The sequence below is a fragment of the Diceros bicornis genome, chromosome 11 (genome assembly GCF_020826845.1).
Source record: "Diceros bicornis minor isolate mBicDic1 chromosome 11, mDicBic1.mat.cur, whole genome shotgun sequence".
Taxonomy (NCBI): Eukaryota; Metazoa; Chordata; class Mammalia; order Perissodactyla; family Rhinocerotidae; genus Diceros; species Diceros bicornis.
In genome coordinates, this window is record NC_080750.1 from 74072147 (window position 1) to 74095128 (window position 22982).

General features: G+C 48.6%; 1 protein-coding gene across 6 annotated transcripts; it reads left to right on the plus strand.

The window, feature by feature from the left end:
• The first annotated feature begins 8325 nt into the window (after positions 1-8325).
• LOC131411580 (ral guanine nucleotide dissociation stimulator-like) lies at positions 8326-18220 on the plus strand. 6 transcript variants are annotated; one of them, XR_009221583.1, is made up of 5 exons: positions 8326-8520; positions 8926-9000; positions 9598-9630; positions 9991-10411; positions 18053-18220. XR_009221583.1 is itself a non-coding variant. In XM_058550607.1 (4 exons), exons 1-4 carry the CDS (start codon positions 8413-8415, stop codon positions 18118-18120), a joined length of 342 nt encoding a protein of 113 aa, XP_058406590.1. In that variant the 5' UTR covers positions 8326-8412; the 3' UTR covers positions 18121-18220. The 6 variants fall into 6 exon arrangements, 4 of the variants coding, with proteins under 4 accessions (XP_058406590.1, XP_058406586.1, XP_058406588.1 ...); XR_009221582.1 differs by lacking the exon at positions 18053-18220 and adding an exon at positions 10750-10798; XM_058550607.1 differs by lacking the exon at positions 9598-9630 and having other exon boundaries at positions 10321-10411.
• The last annotated feature ends 4762 nt before the right edge of the window (positions 18221-22982 follow it).

Here is a 22982-nt window from a genome sequence, read left to right on the forward strand (position 1 = left end):
AACTTGGAGAGACCAGCCATGAAAATAGGTCAGTGATCTCAGGGGCCTTTGGTATCTATTCAAAGATTTGGGTAATATTATGCAATATTTTAACCTCTTGGGCCATTTGGTGGAGGTAGGTTTGAACTTCTCTGTTGATGTACACTCAGCAAGTGGTTCTAGGAAAGGCACCAACCCCTCCTTCCTTGACCGGTATAGACAGTCTAGGGACAGGCCATTTTCTAAAACCATTTGGCCAAAAGGCTCATGAGAGTGTTGTTCAGGGGTTAGGATATGTTCTTAGGGAGTTGTTGTCCATGTTCGGTTAAGGTTGTTGATACTTCTTAGTTGCCTCAGTTTCCTGATTTTGTGTGGGTAGGGCCACCGCACCTGTGCCCAGTCCAGTCAGTCAATCCCAGTAGAACTGAAAACCCAGTGCTATAGGACTGACATTGTTTCTATGGGTTGTTGGTAGCCTGTCAGGGCAGGAAACTCAGGGGACCTGCGACCTGAGGGAAGCAGGCTGAGAGAGAGACAATAGTGCGTTGCACAATGTAGCCTGGAGAAAGCCGCTCAGAGGGCTGGGGAAGAGAGACGCTCACTGGGTGAGAGCCTTGTGATATCAGCCCACAGTGAAACCCAAAAGTGGATGCTCCTGGTGTCAAATATTCCTTAGGTGTCTTGAGGTAAAATAATTTGCACCCATTCACTGGCTACCTGTGGTATATGATTTCAGGGGGTATGGTTAAAGTGTTTGTGGGCCAAGAGCTATCTGGGCCTGGGCACAAAATCACCAAGGTGGCCTCAAAGGCTACCCCAAAATGACCCCTCAAGGAGCAGTTGGGGCAGAAAGTGGGTGGAGAATTTTGAAGGAATCCCGGGGCAAAGATGTTGTTTGATGGAGTTGGCTACAACTGAGTCTCTCCGCAGGGTAAGCTCTTCAGCTGGGAGGTGATTGAGGCCAAGTGACAGACCCTGTGACTCCTGATTCCCAGTGCACGGTTAGACCTCTCAGTCCATTGGACATAAATGGTGGTGGTGTTTGTGAATCATCTTGATGGCATGTGGAAAGTATAGGGGACGTGTGGTGGGAGACGTCATGATAGTGTCGGGAGGAGCTGTGTGTGAGATTACGGTGTTGAAGGGGAAGGACTGGAGGCAGGTGCAGTGGGTGTGTGACCAAAAATGGTCAATGAAGGGACAGCTGGGGTGTAACTGGGGGAATCAGGGACCAGCAGAAGTCATGTGTTTAAAACAAGACACCAGGGCAGGCCCAGTGGCTTAGCGGTTAAGTGCGCGCTCTCCACTACTGGCGGCCCGGGTTCGGATCCCGGGCGTGACCGATGCACCACTTCTCCAGCCATGCTGAGACTACACCCCACATACAGAAACTAGAAGGATGTGCAACTATGACATACAACTATCTACTGGGGCTTTGGGGAAGAAAAAAAGGAGGAGGATTGGCAATAGATGTTAGCTCAGAGCTGGTCTGCCTCAGGAAAAAAAAAGAGGAGGATCAGCACGGATGTTAGCTCAGGGCTGATCTCCCTCACAAAAAAAAATAAATAAATAAAATAATAAAACAAGACTCCAGGCGCTAATGGAGCCACTTAGCCTAAGTCTCACGTCAACAAGCCGAGATTTAATTAGACTTTTTGCCCTCCCAGGAATAGAATCATAAACAAGTCAATTGGGAATCGCCTGATGAGCAGCAGGTAGGTCACCTTCCTGATAGAGCCCTGCCATCCCCTAAAGGAAGGTAACCTTGCAATAACCAACCCTCTTTTTTGTGTAGTGTAACTTCCTTGTTCCTGCTCCCTTCTGCCTATAAAAGTCTTTCATTTTGTACAGCTCCTTGGAGCTCCTTTCTCTCTGCTAGACTGGATGCTGCCTGATTCATGAATTGTTGAATAAAGCCAATAAGATGTTTAAAATTTACTCAGTTTTATTTTGTTTTGTACCAGTTTGGTGGCAGCAGTGGGATCCAAAGGAGACATCTGATGGCTTAGGGGATGAGAAACACAGGCATTGGTACCCGCAAAACCTTTGAGTTCTCCATCTTTTTCACTGTTTCTGAGAGCCATGGCTAAGTTCCTCTCAGCAAGTGCTGTAGAGAAACACAGCAGGGGGCTGTGAGGGAGGGTTGCGCGTCACTGAGTAGGAGGGTCTGAAAGGCCTCAATAGGGTGACATTTGCTGGGACCAGAATGACAAGAGGCTCACAGGCAGAAGTGAGTTTGGCCAGAGGAGGTTAGAAATATGGCCAGTGCAGCTGGAGGGAGGCTGGGAGGAGAGAACAGGAGCTGGGGTGGAAGGTAGGACCAGGGCCTGGTAGGCTGTGTCAGTTACCTTTCCCTCTCTGACTTCATTGCCCCTAACCTTGCATTTCAAAACTACAAATGTTGACTATCTCACAATTTGTGTGTATCAGCAATCAGGCACGTTTTAGCTGGGTGCCTCTGCCTCAGTGAGTTGAACAGGTTGGTGCTGTGGCCTCAACTGAGGCTCAACTGGGGGAGGACTAGCCCACAAGGTCACTCTCAGACTTCAGGGTTCAGTTTGGACTGAGAGCCTGAGTTCCTTTCTGTCTGTTGGCCTGGGCACTCCCGTGCTTCTCTCCTCTATAGGCCTCCACATTGGGCAGTCCCAAAACACTGGTATTTGATGCCTCAGTTACAGGGATTCGACAGAGTGAGAGAGAGAGATGGAACATGAGAGAGGGAGTAAGAGGAAGTGAGAGACTTGTGTAATTAAAATTTAGACAAGACATCCCATCACTTTGGCTCTTATTATGTTCATAAGCCAGTTACTAACCACTTAGTGGTTCCACGGGGATGGCTATGCCATGGGTGGGGCTTACTGGGTACCACTGTGGAGGCTGCCCACCTCATAGGCCAAGATGAGGCACTTGGGTCTCATTCTCCATAAAACAGGAAACAATTGAATGGTTTAATGCCACAGGGTGGCAGTATTTAAATTTCCATTAGTTTCAACCCCCTCATGATGCTGACCTGAAAATGAGGCCAAGTTGGAAGTGACTGTTCCAATGTCACATTGCTAGAACCCAGGCCTGTTTTGAGTGGTGTTCTGTGCTACCTGTCACCCCTTCTTGTTATTCTTCTATCTCTAATTTTGTGCCTTAGGTACATGTGACACCAGCCCACAGGGGTAATAGATATTATCTCATATACACCGGGTGAGGTCCCTAGGAAGTAGATTCTAGCCTGATCCCCATGGTGCAGGTTTGGAGACTAGGGAGGACCTTAGAGGCACAGTGACTTTCCCAGGATGCAGAACTGGTAAGAAAAAGGAGGTCTGCATTCATCTCTGTCTCCTCAAAGCTAGGACCTGAGTTAGGTTTCCAGGGAGCTGGGGCTAGGGCTATGTAGGCTCCTTGTGCACAGTTCAGGAAGTGACATGAGAGAGGAGGGTGAGCAGCCCGGGCTCAGGGGCCAACTCTGGAGAAATCTGATTGAGGCAAGGGTCCCAGGTAAAGGAATCTTGAAAAATGACCCCATCTCCTTGGTCCTAGCCTCAACAGATCTTAGAACTCTGGTAACCAGGCTCATCCAGCTCACTTGACAGGAGACAGTCAAGAAGCAAAAATGTTTTGTTGTTGTATCTAAACTTTTGGTGGATCTGGCCTCAAAAAAGCCCAGAAAGAGAATCTTTTTGATTGTTGCCTACATTGGCTCAGCCCTCATCCCTGACGCCTCTGGGTGTCTGACAGGAGGCAGTGAAGGGTAACATGGGGGAGCCCAGGAAAGGCTAGTGCAGGCCAGGACACAACGGTGATCCCACCTGATCAACCCCACACTCCAGGCCCCTCATCGTGTGTTTGTGTGTGTCTGTGTGGAGTGGGGAAGGAAGGGTATCTGGGTCAGTCCATTCCTGGGCAGGAGCTGGTTGTTAGGTGTCGGAAACCTGGTGGGTCTGTCACGTTCATACCCCAGATCATGGGTGGCAGGAGAAGGTGAGCTCCTCTACTCGTATGTTATTTAGCCCTAGAGGTTTCATTTCCTTCCCTCCCTGACCAAAGTTCTTTGCCAGGATGCCCTCTGTGCCTGAACTGAGGAGCAGGCTTTCTCTTGGGGGTTGGCCCCAGTGGCAATGTGCAGGCAGCACTTGATTCCCTCTGGCCCAGCTCCCAGGCAGTCTTTGCAGAACTCCACTCAGGAGGTCGTCGAGTAGCTGCCCAATGGTTTCAACTCCACCAACTCACTAGACAAGGAGCAGGTACATGAGGCCACCCACACCATCCAGTGCTGCTCTGAGATGAGAGCAGGAGCAGAGGGCCTCCACACTCAGGACCTTGAGATGATGGAGTTGGACCAGAACTAGTGTGGGACCAGTCAGGGGCTGTCTCTTTTTCAAGCTAAAGGGTATGTACATGCAAGTAACATTGTCTGGTTCAGAGCTGAGCTCCCGTGACCCTCTTTCCCTTGTCTGTTGTGAGTTTAGGAGGCCACTGAGGCAGAGCCAGAGGCTAAGGGGGACTGCAGGCTGGCTATTCCTGGAAAAGAAGTGGGATCTTTCCTGTGTTTAGAACGACACATGGAAAGTCAGCTATGTGAGTGAATCTTTCTCTTTATCCCGCTCCAGCGCCAGCTGCAGAGCTCCAGCCAGCGGCAGAAGCAGAGCAGTGGGCAGTGGTGGAGGTAGAGCTGGCTCCAGCTCCGTTGACACCACCCCCTCTAGCACTGGAGCCAGTGTCCCCCCAATCAGCAGTGTTGGAACTGGAGCAAGGGCCGACATCGGCTGCAGCAGGAGTGGGAGCTGCTGAGCTGGAGTCACCTGGACCATCATTTCTAGTGGGAAGTCCATCTCTACCTGTGGCTAAGAAGCATGAGAAGAAGCCCAACCTCACGGCCTTCCCTCCTAAGCTGGTGGTGGAGCAATTGACCGTGGTGGATGCAGTGAGCAGCTGGGGTCTCAGCGCGGGGTGGGATAGCCCTTCCCTCTGCCATCGTTGCCCCAGACCTCATCCAGTCTCCTATGATCTGTGCCCAAATCCTGGCTGCACCCCTTACCAACCATACGACCTGGGCAACTTTCTGAACCCCTAAGCCTTTGCTTTCCACCTGCAGATTGTAGAGGTGGACACTAACAGGACCTGCTGCAAAGAGTGGCTGTGGCAGCTCCATGAGGTAGAAGGATGGAAAGCTCGGTGGGGCCTGGCACATAAGTGGTGGAGGGGAACTCACTGTGTGCAGCCAGGTGCCTGGTGGCCCAACCGTCTGCTGAGGAGGCTCAACAGCCTCAGGACTTAGTAGACACCTGATGTGTACTCCACTACAAGGGAGACAGACAAGGCCCGTGGTTGCAGCTGCCAGGGGAGAATGTGCATCAGAATGGGGAGTGGGACCAGAGGGGGGATCAGGGTGTTGAAAGATGTCCCCTTGGGATGAGCCGAGTTGAGCCACCATCTGGAGCTTGGAGTTAGCCAGGACGGGCTGGATGCAAATATCCCTCTCCCTTCCCTGCCAGTATTGGGTCCTGGGTCATCCTCTGCTGGGTACTCTCGATGGACAGAGAAGAAAAGCCAGGGACTCTCACAAGGCTCAGACCACATCCTGAGCTTTCTGAGCTCCAGCTCTAAACTGTGACCCCTGTGTGGGACTTTTGTGGATGTGGACACAGAGCTGGGGTGTGGCAATGCTGGGTGACACTCCCCCTGTTCCCCAGGAGCTCTTCCGGAAGGTGGTGCCCTCTCAATGCCTGGGCTCCACCTAGGGCAAGAGGAACAAGCCCAGCAATGAGCACCTGGGACACACTGTCCGGGCCACCATCGACCACTTCAGAAGGGTGGCCAGCTTCGTCATCACCACCTGCCTCAGGGACCCGAGCATGACGGCCCAGGACAGGGTGAGGGTGGTGGAGCGCTGGATCCAGGTGGCCCAGGTGTGCTGTGGGAGGCCCAGTGGAGCCCCTCTCTGGAGCCTTGGGAACTGCCTCTCCACCTTTATCAGGTCCCAGGATTGCAGTGTGTGGTCTAAGCCCCTGCAAGTCCCTAGGCCCTTCCTGCCAGGTGAACGCTGACCTTGACTCCAGGTCCCAGTGCGGGGATGCTCGCTTCCTACCTGGCTCCCTCCCTGGGTTGAGCTAAAATCCTCCTCCTTGTGAGTGTTACTCTTTGGGTCCTAAATGTGCCCTTCTGGGGCTCCCTGAGCATCTCTCTCATCCAGGAGAGGAGATTTAAATAGAAGGGGACTGAAGCTAGAGCAAGCAGGGCTCCAGCGCCCCACCTCACAGCTCATTCTCTTCCCTTCCCCAGGAGTGCAAGATCCTGAAGAACTTCTCCTCGCCCTGCACTGTCATCTCTGCTCTGCAGAAAACCTCCATATGCCACCTGAAGAACACATGGGGGAAGTTTCCTGGTGGGTAGGTCTCTCTCCATAGGAGGACCAGGGTGGATGGGGGATCTCCCGTATGTCTGCCATTGGCCCCTTAGTCAGCTGGGAACTCCTGGGTGGCAGCAAATGCTTGGAACACGGCCTGGGCCTCGGCGGTGGGTCTCTTAAGTCTCCTGTTGTCCTTAGTGCACCAATTCTGCTTCAGGACTCAGTTTCTCTAAATGCCAGGTACTGGGTTGAGCCACATTGGAGATTTTCAAGTGTTTATAGCAACAGAATTCTATGCCCAGTTGAAACTGAAAGTGGTCAAAAGAGAGCTGCTCTGTATAGTGGGGGAACGGTGACCCCAGTGACCAACAGGAGAGCACCCTCCCAGTCCCACGAGACCTTACCCCTTAGAGGAGCCCAGTGAGAGCACTCCTCCAGGCAGTTTGAATCTCTCAGGTTGTCAAAGAAAAGGATTTGCACTCAGACCCCTCACATTATCCCTAAATTTATCCTTCCCTCTTTCCCCTCGCCTCAGGGAGAGCTCTGAAAAACTTAAGGAGCGCTATAGCCAAGACGAGTCCTTGAGCAGAGAACTGATGACCAAGGTGGAGTGGAGGCTGGGGGTCTGGAAAGAGAGGAGGGGCCACGGGGGTAGGGTGACTGGGCAGGCTGTGGTTTTGATAGTTTCTCACTTGAACTTTCTCTGAAACGTTCCCATCTATCTTGTCCAGGTTAACAAGCTTAGGGATCTGTTTGGCTCATGGGCAGGTGGGGTGCCGTTTGTGGGCAGGAGGCCCTGGTCATGGGACACAGTGGTGTTGGCTGTGCTGTTCCAGGGCGAGTTGCCGAGCTGGCGCCATCAGCAGGTCTCTGGCTTCCATGCACGTCCATCCTGCTGGATGTAGCTTCTTCCAGGTTGATGGGTGGTTGGGTGGGTTTATCCCTCAGCCTAAACCTGTCCTCAGGAAGCCAGGCCCCTGCTGCTCCTTCTATCTTCACCATGTCTCCAAGGGGAGGGCACAATGCCTGCCCCAGGGACGGTCACAGCAGGGGATTCCCCTGGCCCAGGTGGACAAACAAGATGCTCATCTTTGGATCTGAACAGCTGGACCAGAGACAGATGTGTGTGCGTTCTTGGACCACCCCTGGACCTCTAGAGCAGTCACTCGAGTCAACCACAGGAGTCTCACCTGAATGCCTGGTTGGCAATGACATATACCCCAGGTGGCTTATGAGTAGCGTCTAGGCAACTGATAGATTCTTAGTGGATCCTGCTGAAAGGACGTTAGGAGCTTCATGTAAACGGGGAAGCAAAACGTCCTGTCATCCCCTTCCCTGTTGATCAGAGGTGGCACCTTGGGGGTCCAGTTTCTGAGTGGATAAAGAAAGAGTTCAGTGCAGGGGAATATCCTGAGGGGTTCCTTGGGGAGGAGAAGGGTTTGGCATTGCCTCTCCCAGCCTGGGGGCCAGACACTCCACGGGACTGGGGCAGGCAGGAGCCATTCAACCAGACTCCCAAGAGACCACATCCTCTCCATCCACAGCTCGGCCCACGACCAAGCTTCGAGAGCTCAGGGGACAGGAGTGTTGTCAGTGGTGGGGCTGGGGGTTAGGTGAGGATGTTGGAACAGGGTCTCTGGCTGGGAGGGCCAAGTGGCCTCTCCTCTGTGGCCCCTGAGCAACTCATTGCCCCTGTTTGGGCCTCTGTCTCCCCCTCAGGGAAATGGAAGGGTGGTGATCGTGTGGTGCAGGCCTCACATGGGAGTGATGAGGTAAGAGGGAAGAAAGGAATGTGGGAGCTTTCTGCCTGCTCCACCTGGAGAGGTGAGGGCGAGAACAGTGATGAGAGTCATGCGACAGTGAGTCCTCAGGAGAACATGTGAAGTAGCTGGAGTTCTCACACTTTCCAGATGAGGAAACAGGCTTGGGGAGTCCAGGACGCAAGCCCAAGCTTACACTCAGAGAGTTGGAGCTGGGCTTGTTCTGGAATCACAAGGCCCTGGAGGGTGGAGTGGAATTGGTACCAGTTGACTCGAGTCAGATGTCCAGTGTCGGAGGCGAGTGGTGCTGGAGAGAAATGCGGTGAGGGGACTATGGCCTCACTGACACTGTCCTCGACCCTGACAGGAGGGGTCCTCCACTTTTGCCCCCCGGAGAGCAACCCCCAGAGAGTGCAGGAGAAGCAGCAGCAGCAGCAGCAGGTGAGTGTGCCTGTGGGGGAGGGGCTCTGCGCTCCCAGCTGGAGGCCTCAAATCAAGAGAGGAGGGCGCTTTCTCTTGGTGCCGCAGTGTCCGAATCCCCCAGTAGAAGTGACCGGGATGGCCTGGAAGAGCTGGTGCAGGATGGGTTTGTTGTGGGGAGGGACAGGGACCGCATACCCTGTGATTTGCTAGAAGCCTGCCCTGGGAGAGGAGGAGGAGGAGTGTGGTGTTCTTGGGGTGTGAAGCAAGGAGGAATTGAGAGGAGGCTGCTAAAGGTCCTAGGCTGCTCCCCGTGGGAAACCTGGGGTGGGCCAGGAGGCTGTGGCTGTGGACTTTTCAGGGGAGGGTCTGCAGGGGGTCGACTTGAGAGCAAGGGCTCATCCCAACCGCACCCCAATGTCACAGGGTGTCGTCCCCTATCTTGGCACTTTCCTCGGTGACCTGCTTATGCTGTGTCTGGCGATGGGTGATTATCTCGAGGTGGGTGAACCTGAGGCCAGGCAGGAAGGACCACGATCCTGAACCTTGGGATGCGGGAGCCCCCGAAATGTGCTCCGAGCTCTCAGCACTTGACACATCTCTCCTGGGAGTCTCGCAGTGGCCCCTGGGAGCTGGGGCATCAGGCCCATCTTAGAGATGAGTGAACAGAGGCTCCACCTGAGACACCCATTCCGGTTCCCCAGGCTGGGGAAGCTCAGAGCTGCCTGATGGCACAGCCGCGTGAGGTTTTATCTGAGCTGGACTCAGCCTCTAACTCCCATGCTGCCCATGGAGGGAGAGAGGAGTCGGCACCCCCCCAAGTCAGGCAGCACATAAGTTGCTGAGCAGTCCCCTCTGCCTGAAGCCTCAGCCTCCAAATCTGTCATCAGAGGGGTTGTGCTGCCAGGTCCCTCAGCCTCCCCCCCATGTCCTCCTTCTCTGGAGCCCAGAGCCCGGCCTAGGTCCAAGTCCTGTTTTCTCTGCATGCTCTGCCCCCTCTGGGGACCTGGCAGTCGTGCAACATGAGAAGGCGTGGACATAAGGGGCTAGTCAGGCTATGGCATTCTGTCTGATGGACTCTGGCTGTCTGCCTTCTAGGGGAATGAGATCAACCTTAAGAAAGGGACTGAGGTGAGCAGCTGCGTCACTCCCTGCAGGGGAGGGGAAGGAGGTGGAAATCAGAGACCCTCTGGGCAGAACAGTCCCTGGTTCCACCCCCTGTATCTTACATTGAGTGGAAGAGTTCGATAACAGAGAAGTAGGAGACCCATCCAATTGGTGGTTTGGTTGAGGGGAGGATGGCATCAAGGAAAACTTCCCGGAGGAGGGGCTGATTATTCACATTCTGAGAACAGGTAGAGCCTGGATGGAACTGGTGGGAAGGAGCATTGCCAGGACTGGTCCCCTGCCCCACACCTCACCCCCCACAAGGCCCCTGCAGCATCCCCCACCCAGGCCCTGTGTGCATCCTCTCCTTCCCTCTGGTCCCAGGAATACCGAGTCATGAGGGAGATGCTGCTGCTCCCAGTGGTTGCAAAGAATTACAACCAGAGCCGGAGGAGCAATTTGGGGCCTGATTCCAGGACATGGAGCTACTCAACGAGAATGATAGTTGAGGCTGTGCAGGAGTTGAGTGAGGGTAGGGGTGGACTCTCCCTGTTGGCCAGTCCAGAGAGCCTGTCTCCGTGGCCCCCTGCTCAGCCCCAGTCCTTATTGCTTGGCGAACTCTGGGACACCCAGACTCCAGCTGCTGGGAAGGCAGTGGGGGGACACCTGAGGTGTGGCTCCTGGTAGGCTCAGAGGTGCCTCTCTGTACTGTAGCTACAGCCTGTCCTGCCTGATGGATCCCCAGATCTAGTTGGCCAGCAGAATATTCAAGGCCAAGAAGAGCCGGCCATCATCAAGTTCAGGGGTGTGTGAGTGTCTGGGCTGGGGTGACTGACTCCTAGGGGTTCAGTAAAGCTTTGAGCTAAGCGTGTCCTTGAGGAGTCCGATAGCTGGCACTGGGATCCCAGCTCCACTACTGAGCAGTCCTGTGACTGGGGTGACTCTCTTCAGCTTCCTGAGACTCCGTTTCCTCCTCTGTGAAATGGGTGATAGTAAACGATTGCTCCCGTGGCAGGGACAAATGGGTTAGTGGTGGCTGACAGCACTGAGCACAGGGTCTGCAGCACCCAGTGCAGTGAGGACAGGGTGGGTGGCCATGATTCTGAGGGAGGCCCCCCAAGATAACCCGACACTTCTACTCAGCCCCCAGGCCCCAATACCGAGCCCCGTACCAGTGGCCGATCACAGCCCCATCCTCAGCACCCAGGACACAGCTGGGAAGCTTGCGATGCACCGGGCCAGCTCCTCCCACCGGACAGGAAGGGGAGTATTGTAAGCTGATTCCTGGGGTCCCCTGAAGCCCAAGAGAAGGGAGACGACCCCATCTCAGCTCCCTGACATCCCCCAGCACCTATGCACCCATTGGGGAGGGACGGTAGTTATTTGTTGTAAATAATAAATGCCATGTTTGAATATTATATTAAAGTCCTGTTCCCTTTACAGCCTGGAACTTGTGGTGTGGTTCTGTCACTTTCTGTAGGCATGTAAGGGAGACACAGAGTCTCACATTTCTCCTTGAATCAAGAACTCTTCCGGGCCATCAGCTTATTGTATGTGGGAGAAGGGAGAAGGGCCAGCCCCTTCTCTGGCTAGTGGGGACAATCCCAAGTCCCCCTAACACCGAGGACCAGTTCATTTCAGTATCATTCAGCTCCTCCAGGTGCAGACACAGCCCACCACCCCTTCTCCTGAGATTTAAAGGTTGAAGGTACTTTCACAGGCAGAGAAAAAACCACTGAAATGTGGGTGACTTTAAAAGAGCACTATGCAGGACCATGTCGTGCCACAGGTAGGGGCTGCCTTCCTAATTCTGGAGGAAGAGGGAATGTTTTCTGCTTCTCTTCTTGAGGTTTCTTTTGACCAAATATTAGGAACTTCTTGTTTTCTAGTTCAATCTCTGGGATTACATCAGCTCTAAGTGGGGAAAACAATGGAAAAAGATCAAAACGTGCACGTGGAGAGGACAAGACCCGAGGAAGTTCATTTGCAGATGGACTAAAGGCAGGCAGGACTTTCCCTCCTGAGGGCCCTCTAGGGGCTCCGTGTTCACCCCTGACCTAGATTTGAATCCTGCTTGGACCCCTGTCCAGGACCCTGAATTCCTTTTCCTGCTTGATTTGTATCCAGGAGGAAAGATTTGTGATGCAGCTTTTAAGGCTACAGCTGAGCCTTGTTACATAAACATTACTGTTCCCTGTGAACTAGGATTTTCAGCACCCCTGCCTTCCTTATGCAATTCCCTTTAGGACAGAATTTCCCTAGAAAGCCCCCAGCCTCCTCCCTGACTTGGCCTGATGGATCCCGGGTGAGCTCTACTTTGCCAGGATAAGGGACCATAATCCTGGTCAGTCAGTGACCCCACATTGTCCCTTGCTGTCCAAGGTGACTTCTGAGCCCGTGTTCTTCTGAGGTCCATGGTCTTGGACAATCCTCCAGTTTACACACTCAGTGTTGGTGTTCCAAACTCGTCAAAATGGGGCAATTGGGCCCGAGCCCTTAAAGTGTGTCAACGCTGGGTGTCTGTGATTTTTTCCCCAGTCTTGTGCTGTGGTTACATTACAACTACCCGCTGGGGTGTGAACCCTGTTTGGAGCTTTGAAAGATCAGGTATGACAGGGGTGTGGGGGGGTCCAGCAGGGAATGCCATGGAATTGATGATCCATGGACGTGCATGAACACAGCCTTACCAATTAAAATACTGAAATACTTCCCATCTGGTGGTGAATAGACACTGCTCTGAGCTCACACCGAGAACCCACCCCATGACTAGCAGCTTTCAAAGGGTTACCAAGTGGCATTTTGAACCTCTTCCCTTGGGAACACCCTGTAAGACAAGGGCCAGATGAATCGCTTGGCACTTGTGAGGTATCCCCTCCTTTCTGATGGCTGCAAGTGTCACCCAGACACACAGGCTGGACTCTGCCAGGGAAGCCTTCTCAGGACAGGCAGAAGCTGAGGATGAATCTTGGTTTCCTGCATCCCAGGCTCTTCCTGACATGGCATAGCCACCCAGGAAAGTGATTTGGTAATGGAAAGACTGGGAAGGCCGTACTTTCCCTCCAAAGAGAAAGAGAAGTGCCAACAGCAAAAGCTTGATCCCACAAATACACAATTAAATCCCAACAAGCAGTGGTTTCTTTCAGCATTACTGATGCTGAAAAGGCCTCTTTTGATAATAGCACGACCCCCAACTGCCATGTCCATCTTCATGAATCAAATTTCCAACACATATGGATCTAAAAAACTGAGGGAAATCTGGTATTTCCTTAGAAGCAACTCTAAATTAGCATGCAACAAAGAACATAAAAATGGAGACTTAGAAGTAAATATCTAATTTGAGAATATAGACATTGAAGTGCTTTTGAAATAATATTTTGGAATCTATTGGAATATTACACAAAAAGAATAATCCACTTTAAGTAGGTTTTACTGTAACTGTGAGGGGAAAAACTGAATCATCTCGTGACGTTGATAACTCGCTGCTAACTTGAAAGTAAAAATAAATAACGTGCATAGTAAAGGAAAATGAGAGAACAGCATGAAAAAGGAAGATCTTTCTCTCCTCACCTGAAACTCAACCTCTCACCTCAGAAAGAAACCGCTGTCTATATTTTCTATGCCACGCAGCAGAGTTTAATAAAAGAAACGTATTGGAATGTTTTAAAGTATCAAGAGCTCAAAGCAAGGAAACATTAGGGACGCAGCCATGAGACCTCACTGAGGTGCCTGCGCCATTTCATCTGCAGTCAGGACGTCCTTCTTGGCCCCTCACTTTCTCTGCCTCGCTAGCAAGTCTGTCCGCCATCGGTGCTATCACCAGTCTCTCTCCTGTGCTCTTCACTGCCCTTTCCTCCTTCCTGATACCTTCCTCAGTCGCCAGAAATTGTTGGCAGTGGAACTGTGGAATGCCCAGATCACCTCCTGGAATCATCTCTGCCAAATCTGAAGACTGGCAGGAGTGGGCATGGGACCTGGAGTGCAGACCACCTGCGAGCACACCTGGCAGGGATTCACCTGTGTGACTAGGTGCAAGTTTTTCCAACGCTTTGGCAAGATTGAAAGGACTTACAAGTTGTCCTGCACTGTTGCAAGCCTGGAGTCCTTGTGGTCTCTCGGGCCAGCAGACCTGGTGGGGCTGGTCCAAAGTGTCCTCCCAGAGACCCGTCACTGCCAGAATGGGATGGGATTCTAGTACCCGGCCTCTTGACTATGTCACTGGACATCCTCAAAGGGATGAAGATGCAACCAGGCTTTGGTTTGGACTGGTTCCCACAGTCACGCTGCTTCCTCTGTGAAGACGTGGCTATCATCATTCTTTTCCTCTTACCTTACAAAAATAAATCATGAAATTGGGTCAAATGATAAAGGAAGCCTGCCTTTTTAGGACAATTTTCCTGGTTGTTTTGTACTCCCCCCCCCCATCCTCTGGGGATCTGACCTGTGTCCGGGGATGTCATCAGGCAGATTTGCATCAAGAACAGAAAGCTCAAGGTCAAACTCAAGGCTACTCCAGATCATTTCTCCCCTCCATCCTGTTAACACCCCTCCTTGTTTGAGTGTGTTTCTATTCTATTCTTGTCCTTGTCACTCTCAACCCCACAAGTCCTGACACTCCCTCTCAGGACAGTCGGTCCCCAAACCTTTACTAAATCCCAAATCCTACCATTTCTGTGTTTTCTGACTACTCATTTTCTTAATCCATTGACAACTTGGTGTTCATAGAAGTTAAATCAATAGTGACATTATCAACCACCCCCTGTTAACGACTTACTCCCATATCCCAGATGTTCACATAATCCAAATGGTTATGGTCAAAAGTAAATAATTCAGAAAACATATTCACTCACCACAAATTCCTGATCTCTAATACTTTTGTTCAAACACTCATGCAGTAGATACCTGTCCCTCAAGATCAGAAGTAATGCCAGATCACCGATCCTCACCTTAAGTTCCTGCTACACCTATCAATCCTGGATTCCATGGACTATGATCTCAATAATTTAATTGGAATAATAAAAAATTCCTTACCACTCATTTATGTTGTAAACCTCCAAACCAAGAAGATCCCGATTATCTGCCATGCCGTAGCTACTGCTGGTCTTATAACAAACTGAGAAAAAGCACGAAACATTATCTTTTGGTACCATTGTAAAAACAAAACCATCTGCGTCAACTGGGTAGCACCCATAATGCCTGAAAATTTTGTTCTTTTTTTTTTGTGTTGGGTCAATAACAAAAAGAAAAATCAATTAAAAAATGGGCAATGGACCAGAATAGACTCTTTCCAGTGAAGACATACAAGGGACCAATAGGTGTATGAAAAGGTGTTCGGCATCACTAATCAGGGAATGCAAATCAAAACCACAATGAGCTATCACTTCACACCTGTTAAGATGGCGATTATCAAAAAAACTAAAGATGGCAAATGTTGGTGAGGATGTGGAGAAAAGGAACCCTTGTGGGAATGTAAATTAGTACAGCCATTATGGAAAACAGTATGGAGCTTCCTCCAAAAATGAAAACTAACATATGATGCAGCAATCCCACTTCTAGTATATACCCACAGGAATTGAAATCAAGGTCTCAACGAGATACCTGCACTCTAATGTTCATTGCAGCTAATTCACAATAGCCAAGACACGGAAGTAACCTAAATGTCACTGACGGATGAATGGATAAAGAAATGCAATATTAGTCAACCTTGAAAAAAGAAGGAATTTCTGCCATTTTTGACAACATGGATGGACCTAGAAGACATTATGCTAAGTGAAATAAGGCAGACAGAGAAAGGCGAATACTCACTTATATGTGGAATCTACAATAGTCAAACTCATACAAGCAGAGGTTAGAATGGTGGTTACCAGGGGCTGGGGGGATGGAGAAATAAGGAGCTGATGGTCAAAGGATACAAAATTTCAGTTATCAAGATAAATAAGTTCTGGAGATGTAGGACAAGCATAGTGCCTACAGCTGACAAGACTGTATTGCGTACTTCACATTTGCTAATAGAGTAGATATTAAGAGTTCTTACCACAGAATAATAGTAATAAAGGAGGTGAGAGAAAACTTTGGGAAGTGATGGATATGTTTGTGGCCTTGATGGTGGTGACAGTCTCAAGGGTGTATACTTATGTCCAAATCCATCAAACTGTATATGGAAAAGTATGACATAATCGTTAATTCTTCTGCACCTTGAAATACACCGTGTCTTCATCACAAGAGAAAAAAATTTGTAACTATGTATGGGGACGGATGTTAACGGGATTTATTGTGGTGATCATTTCAACATATATACAAACAATGAATCATTATGTTGTACCCCTGAAACTAATATAATGTTGTATGTCAACATTACCTCAATAAAAACAATATAACAGAGAAAAACATTTGAATATTGTAAATGAGTTCAATGAATCCCTGAAACTGCCCCATTCCCATATGAGAGTTACTGGAAGCAGAGAGGATGAAGTAAGATGGAAGAAAGTTGTACAAAACAGTATTCAAATTAAAATCATTTAAGTTGCTATGAGCTCCTTGTGGCAAAGTTCTGTGAACACTGATCTTTCACATTTTCCTGGAAAAGCATACTTTCAGATCCAACCCATAATAGTTTCATCATTTGCTCTAATAAGGCAATTTCAACTTAATAAATAAAACCAAAAGCATCCCTTATGTATGAATAAAGTTAGTGAACTTTACAGAGAAAAGAGCATATTTGCACAATCTCAATAAAGGAAACAGAAGAACTGAATGATGATCGATTCTCATTCAAGCTTATCTTTGAAAGCCAGTAAAACCAGGTTATCTTTTCAAGGATGTGTGTAGAGCTGTCAGCCTTGGAAGACAGAAAGAGTGACCTCCTGGGAGCAAAGGGCAGGCTTGCTTACTGCCCAGTATAATAGAAATAACACCCCTCCCTGGGGCAAAGGTCAGCAGATTTCCCGCCCATTATCAAAGATTTGAGTTCCTTAAGCTCTGAGATCTTGCAAACCTCTGCATGTCACCTGGCCCACTGTGTATCACCCTGTAGGAAGTGGGATTTAGTGAACTGGTGCAAATGCTGATACTCTGGCCACTGCTATTACTGTGACATTAAGTTCTTTGTCTCTGACCCATGGGTCTCATGTCTTTTGCCAATATCTATAAGACCATGGTAGGCTGACTTATTAGCTTGCAGGTAAGGTAAAATATCAGGCCTTTTACAGTTCCTGACAAGCGCTTTAAGTAACTAGTAGTCCTAGGAACAGAGAGAGCTACCCAGAACAATATGCATGGATGGTCTTCATAGAAGACTTCATGCAACCAAAACTTTAATAAGTCTCTCTGACCTCTTTTATTTCTACCCCAATTAGAAGGAGAGGCACCAAGCTATTACAGACCTAGGGCTTGTGCAAGCCACCTGGAGACCTAGTGACCAGAATGTTCCCATGGGGAGCAAAGACAGATGGGCATATTTCCAAAATGGACCCATATGCCTCCCTATCATCCCAAAGACAGTACATTATCTTAATTTATGATGATTTCATTCATTAAAATCTTGTGATGGGCCAAAGATACACTTCTAAGAGGAGTGAGGCACATGGCAGTTGTAAGTAGATTAACAGATTTGGTGAATATGAAACTCTAAACTAAACTTAGTGTTCTAATCAATTATAAGGTACAACAAATTTAATTAGGTCAATTAAATGATATTTAATGGTATGCCTGATTATTACTCTGCAATAATGATCAAGAAGCTCATAGAAATAACTATAATTGGTCTTACTTTAAAATATGATAGTCAAGACTTTTTGAGATAAGCTGGAGAGAAGGAAGGGGAGAAATAGATAGCTGCTCTAAAGCCACTTTCAAGACAGCTGGATCTACATGTAACCCAAGAGATCGAGGCAGATGGCTGTGTGTCTAGATCCTCCCTGAACTGTGGTTCTCAGGGATGTCACGGGGCTGAAGCAGCTTTCTGAATCGTGTTTACATGTTCATGTGTACAATACCCCTGACCATGAGGATGAAACACCATTCAATCATCCCTTACACCCCTCTAATTTACAATTAGATTTCAAAATCATTGTATCATTACATGATCATTTATTCCTCAAACCTGTAGGATGCTGAGCTAAAAGAAAATCAAATTTCAATGGCTTCTTTTCTTTCAAGGACCAAGACGTTCTTTCACAGTTGGAATCCGGATTAGAGGATAAATCCAAGTCAATGGAAACAACTTAAGAAATGGACAGAGGAATATTTCATTTCTATATACACAGTTTTCACTGTGGCAAAAACAGAGTTACATTTTAAAAAATTAGAATTTTTTGAAATTTTATAGATATTAAAGACATTGTTTTGCTTATATTCCCTTTGGTTTACCAAATGAAACTCACTCTTTAATGGGCATTTCTAGCATTGAGTGCTAATAACAGCAGCTTTTTAAAATTCTTATTTTTCCCAGGTCAAAGACCAAGGGCAGAGGTCATCAAGAGGTCAAGTCTAATCTACCTACGGATGTGGCAGGCTTAACTATGGATGTTCAAGCCAGACATTGCCAGCAGAACCAAATCTCTTCACCCATAGGTGAGTTTTTACTAGTAATCACAGAGACTTAAGAATATCAAAGAAAATTCTGTTTTGTTTTTGTTTTTGTTTTTTTTTTGTTAGAAGGACCAGTCCTGAGCTAACATCCAATGTCAATCCCCCTCTTTTTTGCTGAGGAAGACCGGCTCTGGGTTAACATCCGTGCCCATCCTCCTCTACTTTATATGGGACACTGCCACAGCGTGGCTTAACAAGTGGTGCATCAGTGTGCGCCTGGGATCCGAACCGGCAAACCCCAGGCCGCTGCAGCGGAGTGTGCGCGCTTAACCGCTTGCGTCACTGGGCAGGTCCTCAAAGGAAATTCTTTATTAAGAACCAAAGTTATAGATTCCTATCTTGTGTTCATTACTTTGAATTTTTGACCCAAATCATATATATTGATTGGACCATGTTCAATTCTATGATCTTTGATAGATTCAGCCTACAGCTGAAGAGAAACAGATACGACACCAGTATCTTATCCTCTCTGAAGTCCAACTGAGAGCCCCTGGAGTCAGAAGTTTTCAAGACAAGAAAAAGTCATCCTTCTGAACAGAGAGAGTAGAGGCTATTCAAACATTCAACTTTAAATTGTTAACATGACTTGTTAGAATGTGATGGAGCAAGCATAATACCTTCTAAGTGTCAAGATTTTTCTCCAGAATACTGAGATGGATGACCTTGAAGGCCAGTTTCCCCATAAATGTATTTATGCAGTGATAAAATTAATTTCCCTGTAAAATAATTCCCATAAAAATGTTAAAAATATATCATAGTCTCTGACTAAAAGGAAACAAAGTAAACTGAGCAGTTGAATAGCAGTGTAATAAATTCCATACAAGGATCTTACTGCAGTGTTATGTATAATAGTGAAACTGGATGTATTCCCATTTCTATCAAAGAAGAAGTAAACAGATTATGGTATTCCTGTTCTTTGGAATACCTCTAAAACATCTAAAATGGTAAGTTAGAATGATGTGCACTGCTAACGGGAGACGTCTATGATATATGGTTTGGGAAACAGCAAATTGCAAAACGATGTAGTTATGTAATTTATGTTAAAAAACTTTATGTGTATTTATAAATACATAGGAAATGTCCAGAAGAATAAACTCCACCCTGTTAACAACAGTTCCCTCTGAGTAGGGGAGTGAGTTTTCAGGGAAGAGGATGAAAGTGGAGGGTTTCACTTTCTATAGATCTGTGTAATTTGACATTTTTAACAGTATGTATTTCTTTCATAATTAGAAAAATGAGTGATGTGGCCATTTTGTGCAGGGCAACATTATTCTGTTCACCAGTCTCTGTACTGTATGTTACTGCACAGCACGGACTGTAGGAGAAAGCCCAGGGGAGCAATGAAGACAAAGAAGACATGACACCCGCAAAAAGAGTATTTCTACATAACAAACCTTCCAGGCGAGTGATGGTCAGTGTCCACTGCTCCAGCTCTCGCAATAAACCTAGAACCTTCCCAGGATAAGCCGGAGGACCACGCCCAACTAGTCCACTCCCTGCCCGGGGCCTGTTTGTGCAAGGTGACTGCCATCAAGCAGATAATGGACTCAGGAGGGGGTGAGAGGCGGAGTTCCAAGTGGAGATTCAAAATGTACCAAGAAATTTTGTGAAGTGAAGGAAGCTACTCGACCTCTCTGAGCCTCAGTGTCCCCCCCTGTAGAATGGGGATCACAGGTCTACTTCACAGAGCTGTTGGGGAAGATACATAAAAGTGCCTGTGACAGTCAGTGTCACATTATTAACAAAGTCGTATCCGACTTCAGAATAATCGATGGAAAGAATAATGTGATGAGACCAAAGACGAGATGCCCAGCTTCATAAGCAGCATGAGAGTGAGAGGAGCTCCGAGTAAGCAGGGTTCTTCACAGCTCCACTGGAGAGGACGAACACGGGCTACACCTGGATAAGTCAATGTTGTACAATGACTCGTGTAGTGAGGGTGGGTCCCTAAAGACACTGCGAAATACAGTTACACACAGTGGCTCCTAGGAAACAACTACAAAGCAATCAACACAGCAGATAGGAATAGGAAAGGGGCAAGCAGAGGAGGGTAAGAGCCACAAAATCTGATGGAAGACACTGAACCACGATGAGCGCCCAGCTCTGTCAACAGCTGCTGTGGTTGCGCCAGGAGATCAAACTTCTGAGAAAGCCATTGTGGGGACGCTGGGAGCACAGTGGTCACTGCAGCCACAACCCAACAGCAGTGCATTGGAGCACACACACCCCGAAACTTTCCATTAATTCTTGTTTTAAGATGATGAATATCCTCATGTTACAATGTCTCCTTCCAACCCTTGTGGACGAGTGTTGTCAGAACCCCCTGAAGAAGGCACAGGCCAGAGTAGGATGGAACACTGGGTGCTGGGGTAGCAGCGCTGTACCTGACCACACGGACTATCACCTGGGCCTATTGAACACGAGAGAAGAATCCGAGGATGTGGTCTAATGAGAATTCCCTGTCTTGCCACATTCAGAGACACCACAGAGTTTCTCGTCCATTCTTTACAAAAATGTTAGAGAATTCATGTGTCATTTATTCATAAAGAGGCAAATTCTTGACAAAGTGACTGGGTCCAGTTTCCATGACCAGGTTTTTCAGTTGTTTTGATAATATCCCACATTCAGGAATCGGAAATGTAACCTACTGGGATGTGTAATATAAACAAGGACTTTTTTTCATGTAGATCAACGCTCAGATTTTTAGGGAGGACATAAGTCATGAAAGCTGCTAACCCTTCCTCCACAGGTTTCAATAGAACTTTTAAGTTAATTTACCAATCTCAGGAAAAGAGACTTTGGCCATTCAAATTTTTTATTTCTGCATTCAAGTGTACAGTACAGCCAAGAGAATGAACAGAAAAAAATTGACAAGAAGATCTTGCTTGCATTTCATCTTTTGCAAATAAGCAAGCTATTTTATGCTCTGTTCCTTTCACTATTCTAATCAATTTTTAAAGAATACGGTACATCTGACTATCCCTGGGCGTGTTTATCCGGGAACTTTGCCGGAATCCAAAGCAGAGATGTTAAAGCTGACGGATTTCAAATGCTGCCCAAGTGCTGTCTACCTTACACATGCCTCTCCCAAAGGTGGACCGCCGATCTCTTCCTGAGGGATCAGAGTCGTCACCTGTGTCTCTGAGAGACTGGCCACTCAGGCCTGAGCTGAGATTAGGTGATCAATCTAAAGGGCAAAATGCTTAAGCTATTCTCATCTTAAGGGTGCTGTTTCAGAGACCTCTGCACTGGAATGGGTTGGTGAAAATGGCCTACTAGATACTTTCCTGGGAATTGGCTTGTTCTCCTCTGCGCTTAGCGGATCCTGGGGAAACCAGTGATTAACCTCAAGGATGCCTCAACTTCCACATCTGCAAAAAAGGCAAGCAACAGCCACTGTTACCACCCTGCAAATCTCTTAAGTTGTGCTTGCAAGAGGGGCCACAAGGGCGAATTTCTCCCAAAAGCTAATGAAATGTTGGCACTTCGGCTGGAGAGGCAGAGGGCAGCAGGCAAAGTGGAAAGTTTCTGGGATGTCAAACCAGTTCCCATAAGAATTTTAGAGAAGCACCTGGCCCTGGACTAGGTAGGAAACTGTGGAAAGACCCACAGGCATGCAGCTGGGAGGAGGAATCAAACCACGGAGGGAGGCGGTGTGGAAGAGGGATGAGTCTGGCTTCAACTTTGGACAAAAGCAGTTGCACGCTGCAGGCCCGAGGCTGCCCATGCAGCCACCACACCCTCCTAACTCCCTGGTCCTTTTCGTCCCATCACATCCCTCCGAGGCTCAGTCCACGTGGAGCAGGTGCAGGACAAATGTCTGCAGCTAATGACAGTTTTGCCCTCAGCCAAGCGCACACCATCCTTTTCCTCCCCCTAGGGCTATGCACCGCCCTGTGCCCAGAGCATCCTGGGAGTTGTAGTCCTGCAGCTCTGCAGGCTGCCTGCTGGGAGCAGTTAAGAGACAAAAGCTCCCAGCATGCACAGCTAGGGGCCCCAATTCCTGCCTCGTCCCTCAGTCCCTGGTCCCCAATCCTCTGCTTCTCCACCCTACTCTCTACCCCACCTCTTCTCTATACTACACTCACCCTCCATGCCCTGCGCACCCCCCAGAGTATGCGCAGTGTGGTTGGACTGCATCCTTTGAGGCCAGTACTCAGGTAGGGGTGGGGCTCACCAGCCTGGCTATTGCTGAGGATGCTTGCAGCCCTGGTGGAAGCCCCCTGGCCAGTATTTGAAAATTAAATTCAATATCTAAAATGGAAATACCGGGTGCCTGGGATGCTGGAATTTGCCTTTTCAAGGCCACCTGTCCTACCATCCCCTGCATCCCTCCAGGCTGCCATTATCCTCCCTCTGGACCCCATGGTCAGGGTCTCTTAAGAGATCCTCCCTTTGGACCCCACCCAACTGAAGGGCCCATACCTTGGTCAGGCATCTTAGAAGGACTGCCCTGAGACATGTCATAAAAAGGAGAAAATATCACAGTGCGCAGCCCCAATTCCTGCATTGTACAGACAGGAAACTCAGATGCACTGGTAAGTGACCCCTAAGCCACTTTGGGTGACCACACGCGTGCCCCTTGTCCGACACTGCACACAGGCTTGTTCACTGGACTTCCTTATCCCAGTGTGGACCTCTTGTCCTCATTAACACAGGCAACAGCACCAAAACTTCTCATTGCTCATTCCCACAATGCTAGGCAAGTTTATGTAGGAAGGTAATATGCAATTTCTGCTCTACTATAGGTCTGGCTCCTTGGCAACCAGTTTTAATATCCCTTTTTAAAT

Coding starts and splice junctions, on each gene's coding strand:
- LOC131411580 (XM_058550603.1), top strand. CDS start 8,413: ATGGCCTCACTGACACTGTCCTCGACCCTGACAGGAGGGGTCCTCCAC. Junction 9,001..9,597: donor CGATGGGTGATTATCTCGAG/GTGGGTGAACCT, acceptor TCTGCCTTCTAG/GGGAATGAGATCAACCTTAA. Junction 9,631..9,990: donor ACCTTAAGAAAGGGACTGAG/GTGAGCAGCTGC, acceptor CTCTGGTCCCAG/GAATACCGAGTCATGAGGGA.